Here is a 22,248-nt window from a genome sequence, read left to right as displayed (position 1 = left end):
AACAGCTCATTTTTAATGTAAAACTCTAAAAGTATTTACATTTCTTTATTTTAATTGACTATGACTGATTCTCACTGTGATTGACTGCACAACAGGATGATGATATTAGTGATACAAGTTAATATGTAATGTGTATCATTTGTTCAAGGTAATGTAGGCACTTTAATTTGTTGTTTAACTTCTTGTCACCCATTTTAAATGGCATTGTTTGAGTGTGAATACGGGTTTGCCAGAACCACTTTAAAGACATTGTTTAAAAAAGTTCTCTCAATGGTATTAGGTATGTTCATTATCTGCATTTTAATGCAATGTTTTAAATGTTCTTTGTCATTGAAACCTTCAAATAAAGTATTGGAGCAAAAAATACTTCTGACTTGTCCTCATTTAAAGACGACCTATAATTATGTAACTAGCAACACCAAGGAGAGGGGGGGGGGGGGGATAATATTGCAAGTGTTTCTACTTGGTGTATAGTTGTCTCTGCAGATTGATTAACCTCAGATAGGAGAATGTTACACACAAATTACACACTTTGAGAGGATATTTAATTTGGAATTATCTGAAGGGTGATTTATTTTTATGTAACAACGAGTACATAAACAATATAACCACGAATAAACTTGTAACAAAACTAAGTAAAAAGAAATAAATTTGATGGGGCTTTTATTCTACAATTGTTCGACCTTTCAATGACGACTTCCTGTGTACGTTGAAGCGTCAGGGCCAGCGTCTTGTTACTTGGTTCACGTTTAAGAAACGGCAGCTAATCAGAAGTTCAATTATTTGCAAACGGGCTAATTTTAAGTACAATGTACAAAAAAGGAACTTGAGAAATATAGACAAATAATTAGGGTTGTTATCATTCGCCCGGAGCGGATTACGTAAGAGACACCGAGCGTGAACGCGCCAAACCAGATGTAACGTAGGCTACGTGTTTGTGAAATTAACCGAATTATCAAAACTGATGGAGTCGCAGAAGAAGACCAGTCAATCTGCAAATAAGACTTCAGCGTCTGAGAATGATGAAGAGGAGGAATGCTGCGCTAATGTGAGTGTCTAATATTGCCAGAGTAAGTTAGAGCTCTGGCAAAATAATGCATTCCTAATATTTAACGGTTTTGTGAGAGTTACAGTCACCATCATTTATATTACAGGTCAAATACTTATTTGGTAAATGATTAATTTAGTTACAAGTCTTGTTATCAGTAACCAGTGACCATGTCGTGATTTTAACAAACTGTTTCATGTTAGATTTCTCCCACGTATGATTGCTGTTATACTTCGCAGAGTGTCAGCTTATGTTAGGTGTTGTTTTGACTCATATTTAGTAGAAATATGTATTATTTAGTTGCTTTTAACTGTTTTAGAGTGATTCACCCAAAATGTAAATGTACTTAAATTTTTTAACCCTCTGGTCATCATTAAAAATATAAATAAGTTTAATGCTCACTAGTGAATCCTCTGCAGTGAATGGGTGCCATCAGAATAAGAGTTCAAACTGCTGATAAAAATATCATAATAATACACAAGTTCTAATCCACACAACTCCAGTACATCATTTCATGTCTTGCGAAGTGAAAAGCTGTTGTTTGATAAACAAATCCATCAAGATGTTTTTAACTTCATGTCGTCGCTTCACAGTCCATTGTATTGCTTCCTCCAGTGAAAAAGCCTACTGACATATTTGTTTAGCGCTGTTCTTGGACCGTTTTCAGTTGTAAACTGTGCTTGATCTGTGTACAGTATATTTCTCTCCTGCTTCAGAAGAGATGACATTTTCACTGGAGAAAGTGATATTGTGGATAGAGGACTTATTTGAAGTTAAAAACATCTTAATGATGAATTTATTCATTAGAAACATGAAGCATATCACTTCACAAGGCATTAATTGATGGACTGGAGTTGTGTGGATTTTTGTGAAGTTTTTATCAAATGTTTGAACTCTCATTCTGACGGCACCCATTCACTGCAGAGGGTCCATTGGTGAGCAAGTGATGTAATGTTAAATTTCTCCAAATCTGTTCTGATTAAGAAACAAATGCATAAACACATAAGGATGAAACAACACTAACACTAAAAACATTTTTATTTCCTTGTTTCACATTTAGACTTCCTGTGAAAAAAATGAGAAGCAGAAGCCTTCATCACCGAAACAAGGAGATTTCAGTGATCCGGTATATAAAGAGATCGCAGTGGCAAATGGTGCCATCAACCGAATGAACAGAGATGAGCTGCGTGTGAAATGTGCTGAGCTGAAGCTTGACACGCGGTAGAGAGCTTTTATTGTTTTTGTTTTTTTTACATTTGTTTTACCTGCCTTTTACTCCAAATTCACTCATACAGTTTGTTTCTTTTCAGGGGAGTTAAGGATGTCCTGAGGAAGCGCCTAAAAAGTTACTACAAAAAGCAAAAACTGATGCATTCAGCTGCTGCAAATGGGAACACTGATACATATTTTGACTACATCTGTGTGGTGGATTTTGAAGCAACATGTGAAGAGAATAACCCACCTGACTACCTGCATGAAATCATTGAGTTTCCCATGGTGTTGATCGACATACACACCTTGGAGATTGTGAGTTGGTGAGGGAACAGTCTGGAACATGTGTGCTTGATTCTTCTCAGGCAAACATGGTGCCATACAGTATATTTAGTGTTAACTGTTTTAGGATTGATCTGCTAGTTGTGAAAAAATTATTTTAATTTGTGCCAAAATGAATCATTATTGATTTTAGCAAAGCCACAGTGATTGTTAAGCCCATGAACTGATCTTAACACTTACATGTAACACTTTTTTTTTCATTCGTATTTCGTTTGTAATCCCATTCCTGTCATTACAGGTAGACTCATTTCAGGAGTATGTGAAGCCAGTGGTGAACCCACAGCTCTCTGAGTTTTGTGTAAAACTTACCGGAATCACACAGGCAAGATTTATGAACTGCATATTGAATTAAATAACAATTTAAGATGTCTTCAATACCAGCCAAAAGTTTGAAGATGTACATTTTTTTTTTTTTTTTAAGATTTTTTGAAAAAGTTTATTTTTCAAATAAAAGCTATTCTTTTGAACTTTAAAGGATTTCTGAAGGCTCATGTGACACTGAAGACTGAAGTAATGCCTGCTTAAAATTTAGCTTTGCCATCATAGGAAGACTTTACATTTTAAAATGTATTCAAAAAAAAAAAGAAAAGAAATTAAATTCTTATAGTAATTCACATTTCAGCGCTTTTTAAAATACTGTTTATTTATTACTATTTTTGATTAAATAAATGCAACCTCAGTGAGCATAAAGAGCCTTCTAATAAAAAAAATAATAAAAAAAATTACTGACCCCAAACCTTTGAATGGTAGTGCTTTTCATGTGCCATCTATGTTTTTAGTCTAATATTAAATGGAAAGCAATTGCTCAAGCTTTCATTTTTAATTCTCAATATTTTTTCTTTTTTCTAGAAAATGGTGGATGAGGCAGAAACTTTCCATCAGGTTCTAAAGCGAGCAGTTTCTTGGCTACAGGAAAAAGAACTTGGCACAAAGTACAAATACACATTTTTGACAGATGGGTAAGGATTAACCAGACATTTTAAGCATGAATCTAATGAAATTCAATACAATGTACAGCTCACTATCTTGTCTGTGTAGGTCATGGGACATGGGAAAATTTCTTCATACCCAGTGTAAACTGAGTAGCATCCGATACCCACAGTTCGCCAGAAAATGGATCAATATCAGAAAGTCTTATAGAAACTTTTATAAGGTTTGTTTTTATGTTCATTTTTCTTATGATTCCTTATGAAGTCACAGAAAGAAAATCTGAATGAAAAAATTGTGTTTGGATGTAAATAAAGGGTCTTGGTATCTAAATAGTACAAATGGCTTAGGATACTTTAAGGTGGAAGTCGTGGCCTAATGGTTAAGAGAGTGGCTGCCTACTGCTCCGCGTGTGTGTTCACGGTGTGTGTGTGTTCACTGCTGTGTGTGTGCACTTTGGATGGGATAAATGCAGAGCACTAATTCCAAGTATGGGTCACCATACTTGGCCACATGTCACGTCACTTTAAAGATGAGTATCTGATATTTTATTACATTTCAACAAATACTGATGTTTTCGTGTGTCTCGTGCTTGTTTCTCACAGGTTCCTCGTACTCAGACGAAACTAATCTGCATGCTGGAGAATCTTGGTATGCAGTATGATGGACGTCCCCACTGTGGTCTAGATGACTCCCGCAACATTGCCAGAATTGCCATCCACATGCTGAAGGACGGCAGTCAGCTGCGGGTGAACGAGTGCTTGCATTCAGGAGAACCACGGAGCGTGCCTATCTCTGCCCCTATTGAAGGAGCCCCAGCACCTCAAACCCCCAAGAAAAGAGACTGAAAAGATCATTTAAAGACTCTTTCACAAAAATAACATCGCTTAATCTGGATAAATATGAGAACCTGTCTCCATGAGAATGTAAGATAAATGAGACTAACTAATGTGGGTTTTCTTAAAATTGTTCCAGAAATGTGTACAGTTTCTTTTCTGCAAAAGTTTACACAATAGCAGATCAGTGGGGTGAGGCTGTCTTTTCACTTTTACTAAAATTGAGTTTATGTACTGTATTTTGAAACTTGCTCCTGATAAACTGAAACAGTAGTTTCAAGTAAAAGGCTTTTTTCAAGCCTAACTGATGGGCGATTAATACTTGCAATACTGCATTGCATTGCTTTTCTTAATTCATGTTGCACTTCCAATGAAAAACTCAATTTGTATTCTTCTGTCAATAAATTTTTTTTTTTTATGATGCCACTACAATATTATTTTAAGAGATATATAATTTTATATGCTATTCCTATTTGCTCAAGATCTGATTTTCAAGTGTACTACATTTTTTTTAGTTAAACTCTTATTGGGTTCTTTGCACCGTAATAGTCTATGCAAAGTTAAGATATGTTTTGGTTATGCAACAGGACTTGTTAAGACAAAGTTCACTCTGTTTCTGGCCACCATATCTAATTTTCCAAGGCCATGCAATAATAGAGATAATCAAGTATGATATGTTAACACACAGTCATGATCATTCTAATGTACTGATGTTGTTGTAAAATGTTTTATTAGTGCATGTAATTATGCAATTTCTCTTACTTTTTAATGTTAATATTTCTGTTGATCTGATTAGATATTAGTTTAGCAAAAGTATTGCGGCTGAGCATCATGTCCAGCAGATGGCGTCAAATAACACTTTTCTAAATAATCGTAACCAACACAAAGCCCACCATCATCAATAAAGTCAACAAGGAGACAGGCGGACTAATTGGCATGAATTTGGTTTGTGTTTCACTTATGTATTTTGTATTTATTTCCAGGTTGTTTGTACAAAGACTAAAGTCCCTTTCATATCGTAGGCAAACAGGATTCAGCTGTCTTCATGTGATGTTTTGGAAGAAAGCTATTATTTACATTGGGTGGCGCACGGTCTTATGATGTTACAGGATGTTACATACTGTTAGTAAAACCGAAACAATAGAAACGAAGCTACTTTCACGCTACTAACAAACGCTATTATTATCAATACTGCTGTTAATACGCGACGCGTGCTTCGTCACCACCTAACTGACCAATCAAGCCTTTTGTTTATGCGAGCGTTGCGTTGCTCGCGCGTAGAGAAGGTGGGGCTTTGACGCAGTGCTGTTCCTGTGAACGTTCACTGTTGGCTGCATGCGCAGAGAATAGGCGGAGACACACAAGGAAAGACTACAGCAGCCACCACTGCCCTTCTTTCATTCTAACTCACTGGATATGTCTTAGATTTTTTCTCTCATGTGGTATCAAAGGACGCGCTGGCGGAATCGCCAGCCTCGCGCACTGGGCTGATGCGACTTTTGATGCGCGCGTGTGGTTTTTATCCTGCGGTCGATGGCGCAGATAAAGAGGATGCGTGAAAGAACACAGCCCAGCCCTATTTTCCTGAATGCGATTGAATGGAACTGCATATTTTCGGATGAAGATGAAATCGGCATGGTCTAAATGTTGGTTTCATCTGGATTGCTGTGCGGAGAACCCGAATCGATAAAGCAAGTGAAAGCGGCACTATGCTGCCTAAGTGATTGATCACTGCTCAATGAGAACAAGGAGAAGCACGGCTTCGATACGATGGCTGAGGAGAATAACCTGAAGACAGCTAGATTATGGAGGGATGCTGCTTTGCGCTCCAGGAAGCTGAGGAGCAATCTGAGACAGCTGACTCTCAGCACCAAAAACTGCCAGAAAATTACATTACCCGAGGACATAAAGGAGATCGAGGTCCTCAATCTGGGCAACAACTCCCTTCAAGAGCTTCCAGAGGGACTGGGCTCAACCCTAACCAGGCTTCGCATCCTCATCCTTCGAAGGAACAAGTTTGCAACAGTTCCCACTGCAGTATTTCAACTTAGTCAGCTGGTTGAATTAGATATCAGTCACAACTGCTTGAACCACTTTTCAGAAGATATTGATCTTCTCAAGGGGCTTAAAAAGTTGTGCATCAGTCATAACAAAATCCAATACCTGCCATCTCAGATTGGGACTTTGCAAAGTCTGGAGGAGCTTGACATCAGCTTCAACGAGCTGCATGATTTCCCCAGGTCCTTTTCACAGCTCAGGAAGCTCAGAACGCTCGATGTGGATCATAACAAGCTACAGCGTTTCCCTTCTGAAATACTTGCCCTCTCTGATCTGGAGGAGCTTGACTGCTCTGGGAATAAACTAGAAGGTCTTCCGGGTAACATCATGATGCTCCAATCTATTAAAATCTTGTGGCTCAGCAGCACTCACCTCTCGTTTTTGCCTGAAACATTTTGTGAGCTGCAGAACTTGGAGAGCCTGATGCTTGATAATAATTTCCTCACAAGCCTGCCGCAATCGTTTGGGAAACTGCAGAAACTGAAAATGCTCAATCTCTCCTCAAACTCCTTTGAACATTTTCCTCAGGTTATCATCAAACTCACCAGTTTGGAGGAGTTGTATTTAAGCCGGAATAAACTGACGTTCCTCCCTGAGGAGGTAGGACAGCTGTGCAATCTTGCTAATTTGTGGTTGGACAATAATAGTATAACGTTTCTCCCGGACTCTATTGTAGAGCTAGGGAAATTGGAGGAGCTGGTTTTACAGGGTAACCAAATCGCCATCCTCCCAGACAATTTTGGAAAACTTGCCAAAGTCAACATCTGGAAGGTGAAGGATAATCCTCTCATTCAGCCTCCATATGAAGTGTGCATGAAGGGGATCCCCTACATAGCTGCCTATCAGAAGGAGCTTGCACATTCCCAACCTGCTGTAAAACCCAGGCTTAAACTGGTTTTGATGGGCCAGAAAAATGCAGGGAAAACCACACTCAGGCAGTGCATTGTCAACAAAAAGTCAGATACCAAGATGGCCATTGGATGTAGGGGTATTGACGTGACGAACTGGGTAGCGGATGCAGATCGGAGTCTTACGTTCATTGTATATGATTTATCTGGTAAGCAGAACTATGATCTTATCAAACCCTTTTTCCTGTCTCCCGGAGCACTTTATGTTTTGGTAGTGAATCTGAAATTGTATACATCAAAGAGCTTCTACTCCCATGTTGGCGGTTTCCTCCACCTGCTCAGTGCCAAGGTGCCACATGCAGTTGTGTGCATTGTAGGCACCCACAGTGACTTATGTGAAGAGGTTGAGGTTGAAGAAAAGTGCCTGGATATTCACAGACAGATTTCGCTCCAGGAAAAAATGGACACTGAATGCCTACAAGTGCTTGCCCTGCAGGTTGACGAAGCCCTTGAGCAAGGTTACGACGTTCGGACTTCTAGTCCCCATGTTCTGTTTTATGGGGTCACAGATAGAAACTTGCGACGTAAAAAGTCTCAGTTGCAATATATGCTCAACAATCGACTACAAATCCTCTCTCCAGTGATTTGCGTCAGCTGCATGGCTCATAGAAACATCCAGCATTTGAAAGAGAAACTCATGTCTGTCGCCGATCACAGGGAGATTTTCCCCAATCTTCACAGAGTCCTGCCAAAGTCATGGCAGATACTTGAGGAACTGCATTTTAAGCCACAGGATTTATGGCTTTCCTGGTGGGATTCGGCCCGGTTTGGCCTTCAGGCTGGGCTGACAGAGGACCGCCTGCAAAGCGCACTCTCGTACCTACACGAGAGCGGTAAACTTTTGTACTTTGAAGACAGCATGACGTTGAAGGAATACGTCTTCCACAATCTACCCCGGTTTATCGCCATCTTGAATGTGTTTTTTCAGAGAGACCTCGCTGCAATGCTTGAGAAACTACAGGCTGAAGGAGACGATGGAGATAGCATCAGGTCTACACAGATGCACGGTCACGTGGAGGGGTTTCTGTTGCATGGCTTGCTGCCGTCAAATGTGATTCGATTGCTGCTTAAGCCCCTGGTCCAGACACAGCAGGACTTGCACCTGATCATGGAACTGCTGGAAAAGATGGGCGTCTGCTACTGTGTCAACAAACCTCGCAGCAAGCCGCTTAATGGAGCCACCGTCTGGTATAAGTTTCCCAGTCAGGTCAGCAACGAGGAGCCCCATCCTGAGGCCTCGGCCAGCGGGGGCTCGTCGATCCCTGGTCAGTTCTTCTTGGTTGAGCAGCTGCAGATTGAATACAGGTTTCCTTTCTTCACCCCTCTTGGACTTTTTGCACGGTATAGCGTGCAAATCAACAGCCACGTGGTGCAACGGTCCGATGGAAAGCATCATATCTTTGCCTATCGGGGTAAAGTGCCTGTGACGGTGAGTTACCGGCCCTCACGGAGCAGATTGCAGCCTGAGACCCTCTCCATTTCCAGCCATGCATCCTTGCCAAATATCTGGACAGCTTGGCAAGCCATTATTCCCTTAGTGGAGGAGTTAAATGTTCTTCTGCAGGAATGGCCTGGCCTTCACTACTCCGTGCATGTCCTGTGTTCCAAGTGCCTGAAGAGAGGGTCCCCCAATCCACATTCCTTTCCAGGTTAGTGTTCTGACCCTTTCCAGGTCTTGTTTCTAATACCGTTTGTGACCATCATTTCTTATTGCCACTACATGTCTGCATTAATGCTAAGGAATAGTTCACTCAAAAATTCAAATTCCAGATCGTTCCAGACTTGTATGACTTCGTGTCTTCTGCAGAGCACAAAAGAGGATATTTTGAAGAATGTTTTAATTGTATTTGCCCATACAATTAAAGTTAGAAGAGCCCAATCAACTTTGGACCCCACTCACTTTTATTGAATGGACAAAAAAGTTCAGATATTCTTTTTTTGTGCCACAGAATAAAGAAATACATACAGGTTTGGAATGACCTATTGAGCGTGAGTAAATTATGACAGAATTTAAAATTTTTCGAGAGAACTATTGCTTTAACATAATTCAGAATGGGGTGTTATGATGGAAAACAAGCTGTTAACCAGATATGTTCATTCATTTACAGTTTAGAGACTTATTAAAATGTTTTAGTTTAACACTGATATGCAGTCATAAACCTATCAGGCATGTATTTCAGAACAAATAAAGAGTAGCATTAATTCTGCAGTGATGAATAAGGTAATCTTTGCAGTGCTGTCACTATGGAGGCGTATGTCTGGGTTTATTGCCAAGTAAACACTGATACAATAAAGGGTGAATCAGCGTGAAATGAAGTCATTTTGGAATGGATCTAGGCTAAACAAAGAATGAGCATGGCTGGCCATAACAAGAGAGAGGGGGGTGTATCACTGGGTTTGAAGCCACACCTAGAAACACAAATTAGCTTGAGCTGACTGCTGTGCTGCTGAGAACACAGCCTTGCACATCCACAGCAGTGGAGAGGGTCACCATGGTAACATCATATGCCTTTCTTCATGGGATACAGATTAGGTGCAGCAGCCACTGGCATATATAGTAACCTAGGTTCCGGTATATATTTAAAAAAATAAAATATAAAATAAAAAGAATGCTTTTTTTTATACATGTATAAATATTCTTGGGGGTCTTGTATTCTGTAGTTTTGCACCCTCTTAGACTTAGGTGCCATTCTTGTATTGGCATCATGTTCATGTGTCTGTAGACAATTTGGGGTAATTAAGTGTAGTTACAAAATATTGCATAAAGATGTATAGGTTAGGTTCACCTAGGCCTTGGCGTCTTCCGTCTTCATTTATGAAGGCGTCACAAACCTCCTAAGTTTCTGAAAGTGTAAAATGTTGGCGTGAATTCTTTCTGGCAAACTGCATAGTTATTCTTACCTTTAAGGAGCTCGCTGAGTGATATTTATGTATGCTGTAATTTGTTGTGTTTATATCCAGTGTTGAAATAGGCAAATTTTTAGTGTTATTTTAAAGATTAAGTGGTGCTGGCTTATGTTAGAGATACAGTGGGTACGGAAAGTATTCAGACCCCCTTAAATTTTTCACTCTTTGTTATATTGCAGCCATTTGCTAAAATCATTTAAGTTAATTTTTTTTCCTCATTAATGTACACACAGCACCCCATATTGACAGAAAATTCTGTGTTTTTCTGTCAATATGGGGTGCTGTGTGTACATTAATGAGGGAAAAAAATTAACTTAAATGATTTTAGCAAATGGCTGCAATATAACAAAGAGTGAAAAATTTAAGGGGGTCTGAATACTTTCCGTACCCACTGTATACCTCATTGAACACACCATGCCCATTTTTGCCAAATATCAGTCAAAGACAGCAGTCAAAGGCCCAGTTTCATATGTAATTGCATTCTAATGGCTTCACACCTCCTGGAAACGAAACATGTTTTATGACACAAAGTACAATGACTCCATAAAATATGCAGTCACTTTAAAGTGTCTGAATATCATTGCATTAAATAAAAGGTCTTACCAATTGAAACTTTTAAACGAATGATGCTCAACCTTTTCTCAGAAATAATTTAAAAAAATGAGCAACTATTTCTGATTACCTTTAATTTTACCTTTTTAATTTTGAACAGTATATCTGTTGTTTGATCATTTAAAACCTACTAAATGCATTTTTTGTGAAACATTTGTGCTATATTTCTTTACAATAAATGCCACATGCCACATGATTTTTTATTATGTAATGTGATAGTCATATGTGTAGCCTAAATGTCCAAATATGTTTTGGGCCCATTGTATTTTAAAATGGTCAATGCATGACAGTACTATGTCATTTGTGCATTACATTGTGCATATTCTGAAAAGGTGTCAAGTTATGATTTAATGTTGCTAAATAATAGTGCTGTCAGTCAATTCAATTTTTTTTCTGAAATGAATTGCAATTAATCGCGATTAAGAGCTGCCGCTGCTGAACGTGATGCGGATCTGACACGCATGCTTTAATATGATATGATACAGGCTACAGCGTACGCCGCCGTATTTGTGTGTGCAATTGAAGAGCACGTGCAACGAGCACAGTATAACAGCTAACAGGACCGGAAAATTAGTTTTTTTACTGACATATGGCCTGACAACATCTCATATGACCGCAGTTCATTGTTGTTTTACTGAAGCTGCCATGTTACCTGTACCGTTTAACTAGCAGCTGTCGCTGATGCAATATGGAGTGCGCCGTCTGAAAATCTCCTGTTTGATGTGGTCGTAAAGACGTTCTGCATCTAAATAAATGCAATTCTTGTCAAGAAAAAAAAGAGACTGAAGCAGCAGTTGTAAGTGGGGTGGCCAACCCTAGCTCCGCCCATATGTTAACTGTATTAAATATTTTTAATGCTGTTAAACTGAAAAGCAAAAAACAAATCCCGCACACTATGCAAAAAATATCAAAATATTTATTGACTACGTTTCGGTCGCATGACCTTCATCAGGAATTTTTTTAACATGACATCACAAAGTACACCCCATTTTGTGTTGTCATGTTAAAAAAATTCCTGATGAAGGTCATGCGACCGAAACGTAGTCAATAAATATTTTGATATTTTTTGCATAGATAGTGTGCGGGATTTGTTTTTTGCTTTTTAGTTTTTTGACCTGGTTGGTCTTTGCCTCCAACGCACCTATCTATTGTCGTCAGGTGTGCGGAGTTTAATTGTTAAATGCTGTTAAACTGCAAAAATGAATCGCCTGCACTAGCAGCACTAGTTGCTAGTTGTGCAAAAATATGTTTTTCAATGTTATGCTTGGTCTTTCAAAGTCTTTCTTTTGCAACCTAATACTGTTTCACCTGGAAATCCTGTAAAATAGACCAGACGCTATGGCTCATTAGGTTTACAGTAATGTTTTAATCTCCCAATGAAAGAATTATATTTGTATGATGTTTAAATAGCTGGGCAGGATGTCCTCTTAGGCTTGACAGCTTGTTTCCTGAAGTCACATGATGAGACAGGTTCAGGTGGGGCAATTCCTGACTCACAATAGTTCTTAACAGGAGCTCACAAGATGTAAGGGCCCTGTGCCATGGTAAAGACCTGTTTGGCCTGCTTTTAATGAGTGCATTAGCTTGTAAGTACCCATTGTTATTGAAGGCTGGATTAGTTGAGCTCATTAAAGTTAATAGATATCGACTGCATGCTGTATTTGTGGTAGGGATGACAATCTGTTTCTTTGTTTTACCATATACAGGTCTCTAGAGCTAAGTAAAAACAGAACAACAAGTTTAGCTGCAAGGTTTTTTGATCCTACCAAATTTAGGCATGATATTTTTGGCTCACTTGCATGTTGATTTAGTGTTGAAAGCTCCACTCTCTGAAAGACTAAACACAGTGTGATGCTCACAGGCAGTTCTCTATTACTTCGGAGTTCGGAGACCCAAAACCACTTTCTTTTTGGATTCATCCCGATGTCCAATAGCAGATCTATCTATCTATCTATCTATCTATCTATCTATCTGTCTATCTGTCTGTCTGTCTGTCTGTCTTTAAAGAAATTCAAACAATAAATACCGTTTTGTTGCTCTTGAATGTGTCGCGATAGATCACTGTAGAGCCTCAGTTCAAGCAGCACGTGAACGGATCATCTATTCATATTTGCTAGTTAAAGCACAAAATAAACATGAATGAACATCAGAAGGTATTTTATTTAAACCACAGAAAGACATCAATATATACTACTGCTGGGCAGTATGACCAAAAATTTATATCACAGTATTTTTCAAAATGATACCGGTTTCACAGTATATGACTGTATTTTTTTTTTTCATCCATGACCGGGTGTTAACCACATTTTTTACTGATTGAGAGAGAAAATACTGCAGTAGATTGACTTAGAATTTTTTTTAAATTTTAACTGAACTTACTGGTGGTGGTGCTTAAGATATTGTTTGTCATTTAGTGTTTCTATAAAAAAAAAAGTAAAAAACTAATACTGATAAGACAATACTACTACTACGAATTCTACTACTAATAGCAATGTAAAACGTACTGAGGATTAATGAGCTGCTGGGTTCATGAATATAATAATCACGTTGTCTGTGTTCGCTCAAATTGATTTGCTGAAATCAAAACAAAAGATAATAGGTTAGCGCCAGCCAATGTGATTGCCGTTTGTGCATTAGCTCCGCCCACTACCGGAGAACCTGGCAGTTCTTAAAAGCTGAAGACTCTAAAGGAATGCTGTTATTTTGACAAGAAAATGCAACAAAGAATATTGTTTACATGTAACGCGTCAATTCTGCATGTTATGTAAGACTCTCTCACTCTGTCTCTTTCTTTGCGTTTGTGTGAGATAAAGCGACAGCGAGTCGTGCGCCGTTACACTGGAGTTTACAGTCCGTCAAATACAGGTGCGCTTCAGATGAACTGAAAGCACAGATCGCTTGACGGAGAGCGAAAGTCTGAAGCGCTCAGTCAGAGTGTTTGACGAATGAAAATATATCTGTGATAAACTTAAACTCACACATTGGCGAGCAAGATCTAAGAATTTATTAGCCATTAGCTAATATTAGACATCATTTAGTCGCCCAAAGTGAAGATTTAGTCGCATATGCGAGTGATTTACTCGCATTGTAGTCCCGTCCCGCTTAGTAATACAGCTGTACCCTCAGCACAGTGCAACAATGAAAAGGGACCCCGTCGTGCCTCATTCCAAACGTTGTTTTAAGCGACATACACCGGTATTGCGGTATATTAAAAAATCATATCATAATAAAAATAAACACCGGTATTCTGTATAAACCGGTATACCGCCCAGCACTAATATATACCATTTTTCAAATTTAAGTCCACCAAAGTTAATCTACTCTCCTGTCTGGTTTGTTTATTGGACAAAATGGTGGTTTCTGCATTATGATTGGTTAGATCGCTTGTCAATCAAGCGCCCTGCGAAGGGTCAAATCATTTAATTGAATTTTCTTTGCATCCCTACCTTTAATCCAATTCTGCATTTTGTTTGTACCCCAATTCAATTGAAATTAAGGACCTTAACTGGAATTTAAAAGGCTTTCTATCTCTAGTGTCTGAGAGCTTGTTTGGATGTTCATAATATGTCACATCAAACTGAAGTGACATGGTGTGTGGCCAAGTATGGTCGCCGTGATTTTGCCAAGTAAGACATGTTCCTGGCAACATCTTTTGTTGATCCTGGATCAACATTACTGTCCAAAAATATAGACCTAACTCAATTCCTACCCCTAAACCTAACCCTACCCATAATTTATTCCTAAAATCAGAGGGAAATGATAGGTGAATAACAAGGGTGTAGAAGCATCTAACCCTGATTTTAAGCCTAAAACTGACATTTCTTGAAAACGTATCCCTCGATTCTGATTTGTTGATTGGAATGTTGTTCCAGGATCAACAAGCATGTTGATCCAGGAACATGTTGTACTTGGTGAAATCACATTCACCGGCCAAGTATGGTGTCCCATACTCAGAATTAGTGCTCTGCATTTAACCCATCCAAGTGCACACACACAGCAGTGAACACACACCCGGAGCAGTGGGCAGGCAATGCTGTGGCGCCCGGGGAGCAGTTGGGGGTTAGGTGCCTTGCTCAAGGGTCTCACCTCAGTCGTGAAATTGAAGGTGGAGAGAGCGCTGGTTATTCACTCCCACCCCCACCCACAATTCCTGCCGGACCTGAGACTCGAACCCGTGACCTTCGGGTTACAAGTCCGACTCTCTATCCATTAGGCCACGACTGTTTTACATCTCAAACAGCAGACTGGAAAGAAAAGCTGGTGGACGTGTTTTGCAGGTGATGTGAGTTTGTTGAATTGAAAACTGTTATCTTATCTCATTGACTCCTTTATTTAATGAAGAAGTTTCCACATTTGGATGTGCATGTGCACCTTTTTTGAATGTGATAACTGATAACCAAGTCTATTAATACAAGCAGGTTCTTGAAATAGCAGATTTGTCCTCTGCATCCTTTTAAGTGCAAAGAAATGAAATTGAGGAAATTACTTTTGACAGTTGGCTTGCAAGGCTTGTTACATCCATTTGGTGTCTTCAGACAGAGTTTGAAAATGAGGAAAAAGCTGGCATAACCTGTTTGTCAGTGAACTCAATTGAGATGGCATTAGGTACAGTAGCTTGTCTGACCCATTTAGAAACTGAACCAACTGATATTTAGTCGTTTGGCTCTTGGACTGTGTGTTAGAAATTAGAGCCCGGTTGTTCCCTGAGCTAAATTCAGTCACTGCTCATCAGAGCTGGCCAAAGCACCTGCACTGTCAGCACACTGTACTTAAGTCACAAAAGTCTGTCTGTATCAACTGCCATGGACTTGTATATATGACCGTACATATGTTGTTGTTGGTGGAGTGTGTCACTGTGGTGCCAGAAAGTATCTATCCTGTCGGCAGCTGGGGTGGCAAGTCTTTTTAGCAGCTTTTCTTAGCAAAACCCTGCCCATCACCTTTTCAAGTGACCTCAGCTTGATGGGAACCTTGCTGGTATTTTGAGATATTTTGGACGCCATGTTCAGGGCCGGTGACAGATTAATGATGGCATTTCTGTACAGCACCGTTTAAATGAAAGGTTTTTCAATATTGCAATGTCAGAGTTTTGAGTTATAGGCTCACTCTCCCAGATTTGGTGTATTTGATGGATGGAACAAGACATTTGATGTTTCTAAGGATGTATGGATATTAAAATTCTGCTTAATAATACAATGATAACTGATAAATGGCTTATTTGATTTTTTTTACAAGGCTATTTGTTATTTTAATTTCTTATTTTAATATAGTGCTGTCAATCGATTAATCGCATCCAAAATAAAAGTTTTTGTTTACATAATATATGTGTGTGTACTGTGTATATTTATTATGTACATATAAATACACACATGCATGTATATATTTAAGAAAAATAAGTTATGTTTATATTTTAAATATATTTATATATATTATAAATTATATGAATTTAAATATATACATGTAAATATTTTCGATGGACAACTTTAAAGGCGATTTTCTCAATATTTTGATTTTTTTGCACCCTCAGATTCCAGATTTTCAAATAGTTGTATCTTGGCCAAATATTGTCCTATCTTAACAAACCATACATCAATGGAAAGCTTATTTATTCAGTTTTCAGATTATGTATAAATTTAAATTAAAAAAAAAAAATTACCCTTATGACTGGTTTTGTGGTCCAGTGTCACATATATACTGTGTGTGTGTCTTTATATATAGATAATAAATATACACAGTACACATATATATTATGTAAACAAAAACTTTTATTTTGGATGCGATTAATCATGATGAATAATTTGACAGCAACAATTTATTATTTATTAATAATAAAACAACATTTATAACTTATTTAAATATTTAAGTTATTTAAAAATTAAATATTAATATAATAACACTTTACAATAAGGTTCCATTTGTTAACGTTACTGAACTACTTTAACATGATCTAACAATGAAAAATACTTCTAAAGCATTTATCAATCTCAGTTCATATTATTTTCAACCTTTACTAATACATTATTAAAATCCAGAAAAAAAGTTTTAAAAGTTTTATCTGTTAATATTAATTGATGGACCTAAGCTAACATGAACTATAATGAATAGTTGTACTTTTATTAATTAACGTTAACAAAGATTAATAAATTCTGTAACAAATGTATTGCTCATTGTTAATATTAGTTAATCAATTAATTAACATTAATGAACCTTATTATAAAGTGTTACCAAATAATGTACTATTTTGTCTAAATAAATAAAAATAAAGCACTTAAGTGAAATACTACAAGTGAATTTAGGCATCACAACATTATAATGAACAGTATGAAAAATGTATGTTAATTTGAGGATTTGCTATTAACGTTTCAGATATAAATTTAGACTTTATCACAGTTTTATTGTAAATAAGAAATACATTTATATATAAATCTCATTTTAAGACTTGCTTGATTATATTTAACGGTGTGTTTCTTTTTTTTGTTTTGTTTTTTAGATGTAACTAATCTTTTTAAATAATATTTTGAATAAATACATTTAAAAAGCACTAAAATAATTTTTAAATGCTACAAGTGATTTTAGGCCGCACAATTTAAGATATCATAAAAATGGATATTCATTTTAAATGTTTTATTAAATATAAGATTATTAATAATTAGGTGTTATTATTTAATTTGTTTTATTAGTCTTTTAAAAATAACTTTTTAAATATAACTTCATCCTATTTGTTGTAAATAAGAACTACATTTAGAGAGCCATTGTTCATTAATTGGCCATGGTAAGAAATAATCGATTTACAGTTTCTATATGGTTGGGGTTTTTCCCCTTTACATTAGCTGTCTTCATGATGTAGTCTGCTGAAATGCTTTCCCTGTCTGTTTGGGTACTCGGGGTCAGTCTGATTCCTCTCAGAGATGCCCTCCTGTAATCTCCTTAATGGATTTGACAGGATTACCCCATGAGTGAAAAGGAACCTTAAGGACTGGCAATTAAGTCAAGGCAGAGTTAGTTAAGTAATCACATCCTGAACGGTTACAGGTAATTATCATAGTATTCGGTGACACCGAGTCATGAGTAAGTTCATATAATATCATATCATAAGGAAATCAGATTTACACCTGTTTTTACGAAACTACCCTCAGGATAAGAGCTGTTCCCAGATGACTTATGAAAGTGTTTTACCTCACAGGTGGAACATGTCAGAACCTGTACCAAGATAAAACATTATGTCTTTAGAACAAGAAGGAATAATGTAAGTCATAAAAAACTCAAGATAAGACCGAATTTATGAGATGGATGCGTTATGATCCAGACGTTGCTGTTGGAACATATGTGGCTTAGTCAGTCGGGGTCAACAGGAGGTTTGGGTGTTTGCAAGTATAGTTCCGATATGTAAAAACCTGTTTCCCTCTATTCTTGCACTGGACATCCGGAAATTCTGCCTGTGAAAACATTCTGCTGTCGGAATTCTGGGAAATGATGCTGATTTTGAGATTCAGTAATGGTCAGCTGCCGCGTCTTTCTTTGGGTTTCCTAGATTTTTATCTGCAATGACTTTGGTCGTATCACAAAGGCAGTTTTATCTCTTCCCATTGAGACTATTGCCAAACTCTGGAACTTTAGAGCGGGAAAATGAAGGGCTGTCTGTAAAATATAATATTTTAAGTCCGTTTGAATGATGATTTGACAACTTTTCATTGTTCTATATGCTCAATTTTTTTATTCCTTGTATTTAGGTCACAGCTCACAGGTGGGAAAGATGGCTATCTTATCTAAAAGTGGAACAGGAAACCCGGGGGTGGTTTTGCAATAATGGATTGGCTCAAATATCAGTCTCACGTGAAAGTGATGCGTCTCTCATTACACGTTTTGTGCTATTCTGTGCAGCTAATGATCTCACATGTCTGTGTTTCATGGCAGTATTGCTGTGATTTTGTTTAAAATTGCTGGTTACGACAATCTCAGGCTGTGTGTTTGACCTCTCGCCCTCCGTCTGTATGATTTCATGTTTGTTTTGCGTGTTTCAGCCTGAAACCTTGTATTCCCGAGCACCGGAATAATCTGATGCTGTCAATCCTGTTATGTCACTGCGTTCCCTCGAGGTCTACATGTAAGCCTGCAGAATTATCCATGTGACCTGTGCAGGGCTGGATGAGTAGAAGGGTTTGTAATACATGTGCCTTCTCTTTTAATGTTGTCATCACATGAGTCGCATCAGCAGATTCATCTGCGTCAGACATCAGGGGTTGAGTTGATAGAAATGAAATCCTCACTCTGCTGATTTTTCAGGACATTTTAGTGGATGTGAAGGAAACATGAAGAATATTGGTGCTTTTGCTTGATATATTTAGGAAGGGCCCGATTTTATGCACATTCTAAGTCTTGAATAATTGAATTGTTAATGATTGTTGTTCCTCATAAAAACATTTATTGAAACTTTAGATCCATGACATAGTTCAATGTGCATCTAATAAACCAAGCCAGGCAAGAAAAGGATCATTGCCATTAGAGATGAGAAGTACATTAGAGAATATTTTGCAACCCATGTTTGTTACCAACAGATACTTTTTTATATATATTTTTTGTTTTTATTTATCAGTATTTAATTGTGCATTCTAACTTTTTGCATTTAGATTACTTTTGTCAGTGTCTAACACTCACTTAAAGTTAATCTGTAAAACACTAATAATTTAAAAACACTGTTAAATTAAGTAAATCACATAGGACTGATTATCCATTTTTCATACTTATAATTTTGTGATATGTCTAATTGTTTTATCCATTTTTCTTACTTATAATTTTGTGATCCCTAAATTCATTTGTAGCATTTAAGACAACTGATTTTAGTGCTTTATTTTTTTATTTACTTGGACAAAATTTGTATGCAAACTGTAATATGTAGTTATATGTGCAACATATTGTTTTAGTTTGTACGTTTTTTATTATTATTTTAAATTCATTTAGACAAAGTAGTTTAGAATTTTGGCCATTTATCAGTTATCAACCATAACATCAAAACCAATTATCGGCTTATTACCATCAACCAGAATTTTAATATTGGTGCATTCCTTATTATCATGCTTTTTGCACATGTACTATAGAAAATCTCAAATATTTTAAATACGTAGCATGTTAATACCACGATCTTCTTTGAAATACCTTGAAAATACCATGGTATATGAATATGGTTATCATAAAGTACCATGAAATTTGTCAAAGTACGAAATATATCAAAGTATTACCACCTCTTTGATTAAAATGCATGATGAATGATCACGTTTCTTAGATAAAACAGAAGTGCACAACCTTCCGTCTCTAATCTCCATCAGTTTTTTTTTCTGATATTGTTTTGTCGTCACATTTTCATGATACACTAGACGTATGCTTGGTGCAAGTCAGCATGGCATTGTGACAGTGCAGAAAGCCTTGACAAGATTAAAATATGTTCAAATGCACTTTCAGCATTCACACCGTGTAAGCAGGATTAGATAGCAGCTATCACCCGCATCTTGTTTCCATCTCTGCTAGTCAGATATTTACATGTTTCTTTTAGCCTCAGCTTATTTTAGCCCTGATCTTATCTCTGCCTGCAGGCCTCATCAGATTCTGCTCTGCATCAGTTGAAATAGCACTGCAACCTGCATACTTCACCAAAAAAAAAATATACCTTCTGAGTGTGTACTAGTCAGAAAACAGCATTTATTGTGACTCCAGTCTTACTGATTTGTGCAATTGTGCATAGCTTAGTTTCTCACATGGTATTAATGTAGCACACTTCATTTGTTGATTGCATAACGGCTGTACTGCCAGCTGCAGCATGTTGTAAGTGGACAGATCTGTCCGTACGGATGAAGTCCTCCAGCCCTGACCTTTGGCAGTAAAAGCAGCATGAACTTCCTCCAAAGGGAGAGATGCTGCTATTCCTGGAAGCCAGTATTCAAGGCTGTTCTGTGGTCAAGAAAGATCATGTGCGACTTGAGAATTTCGGTTAGGGCAAGCATAACGTTCTCATACTTGATTTGTAGAATGCAGGAACGCAGGGTGCAAACAAAGGGAATGTTTATGTTTGCATGGGTGGAATAATTGATGCCGTGTTTATAAATATGTCTAATCGTTCTGCATCGCTGAGAACTGGGTTAAATTTATGAGCACAGCAGGAGTGCTGATCTGCTTCACACTTTCACTTGAATGTGTTAGGCATACATGATTACTAATGCACTGTGAAGTAAACCTGGAACAAATGGAAGATTTGCCTTCAAAATTAAATGAATAAATAATGTATACTTTACCAGCCTTTTATTTGGCTGTGGCTCTGTCTTCCAGAATGGTTACGTTTTTATTTTGACTGTTTGTTTGAATGTTTTAAAATGTATTTGTCAGTCATTTTTTAAGCAACTTTTGGTGTACATTAATAAATGTATTACTACAAAAGTTCAGGTTTAGTGTGGTATTTAAAAAATAAGAAAATTAATACTTAGAAGATAATACCTCTATTCAGCAAGAATGCATTAAATTGTGAAAATTTGGCAGTTAAGACATTTATAATGTTATAATGATTGCTATTTTGCATAAATGCTGTTACTTAGCATTTTTTGTTAATAAAAGATTCCTGAAAAAATGTATCTCAGTTTCCACACAAATCTTTTTCTACATTTGTATTAATAAGAAATGTTTCTTGAGCACCAAATTCGCATATTTGAATGATTTCTGAAAAAATTCTGAAGGATCATGTGACAAAGAAGACTGGAGTAATGGCTACTGTAAAATCAGCTTTGCCATCACAGGAATAAATTACATGTTAAAAATATTTGAAAGTAGAAAACACTTAAATGGTAGTGTAAAAATAACATGCATTATTTAAAAAAAATAACTTTGATAGTATGATAAGACTCTGCAGGGCTCCAGACTCATTCTTCCCACTGGTCGCTCTTTTGCGACTAACTTTCTGAGTTGGTCGCACTAGCACATGATTTGGTCGCAATATTTATATATATATATTTTTTGCGCTACAACATGGATTATTCAATGCATGCTGATGAACTTATATCATAGTTTATAGTTATATGGAAACGAAAGAGGTTAACATTCAACCCGTTCTTTTTCATCAGTAGTATTATTTGTGATTTGAATTTTGTGAATGGGAGTTCTTTTGCTGTGTTATAAGCCGGGCTTGGGGTGCTTTCACTTTCACATTCGCAATCTTGTTGTAACGTTTTACAAGATAAGATAATTGTCTGTTTTGCTTACATACATCTATACACCTTTCACTTTTTAAGACTAAAACAAAAGATGGATTCATTGTTATTCTTAATTAAAAAGCACAACAACAATAAAACCGTAAGATACAATGACAAACTAGCTTACAAAACGTTTATTAACAAAAACGAATAAGATGAGGCATGGC

The 22,248-nt window shown here is 37.1% G+C and overlaps 2 protein-coding genes across 2 annotated transcripts in view; both read left to right on the top strand.

Moving 5' to 3' along the window:
- Positions 1 to 682: 682 nt before the first annotated feature.
- LOC107706445 (3'-5' exoribonuclease 1-like) lies at positions 683 to 4,787 on the top strand. The gene is made up of 7 exons (XM_016510153.1): positions 683 to 1,048; positions 2,109 to 2,269; positions 2,359 to 2,575; positions 2,841 to 2,924; positions 3,452 to 3,561; positions 3,641 to 3,755; positions 4,135 to 4,787. The coding sequence occupies exons 1-7, from the start codon at positions 965 to 967 to the stop codon at positions 4,375 to 4,377; spliced, it is 1,014 nt and encodes a 337-aa protein (XP_016365639.1). The 5' UTR covers positions 683 to 964; the 3' UTR covers positions 4,378 to 4,787.
- A 900-nt stretch (positions 4,788 to 5,687) lies between these two features.
- The window catches only part of mfhas1 (multifunctional ROCO family signaling regulator 1), a 31,452-nt gene continuing 14,891 nt past the window's right edge, over positions 5,688 to 22,248 (top strand). The window contains exon 1 of the mRNA XM_016510215.1: positions 5,688 to 8,980. Within this exon, the coding sequence (XP_016365701.1) occupies positions 6,136 to 8,980 (2,845 nt within the window). The 5' untranslated portion in view covers positions 5,688 to 6,135. The remainder of the gene's footprint in view (positions 8,981 to 22,248) is intronic.

The sequence above is a fragment of the Sinocyclocheilus rhinocerous genome, unplaced genomic scaffold (genome assembly GCF_001515625.1).
Source record: "Sinocyclocheilus rhinocerous isolate Xijiao unplaced genomic scaffold, SAMN03320098_v1.1 scaffold1405, whole genome shotgun sequence".
NCBI lineage: Eukaryota > Metazoa > Chordata > Actinopteri > Cypriniformes > Cyprinidae > Sinocyclocheilus > Sinocyclocheilus rhinocerous.
Note: the sequence above shows the minus strand (reverse complement) of the source record. Positions and strands in the feature narration are given on the sequence as shown.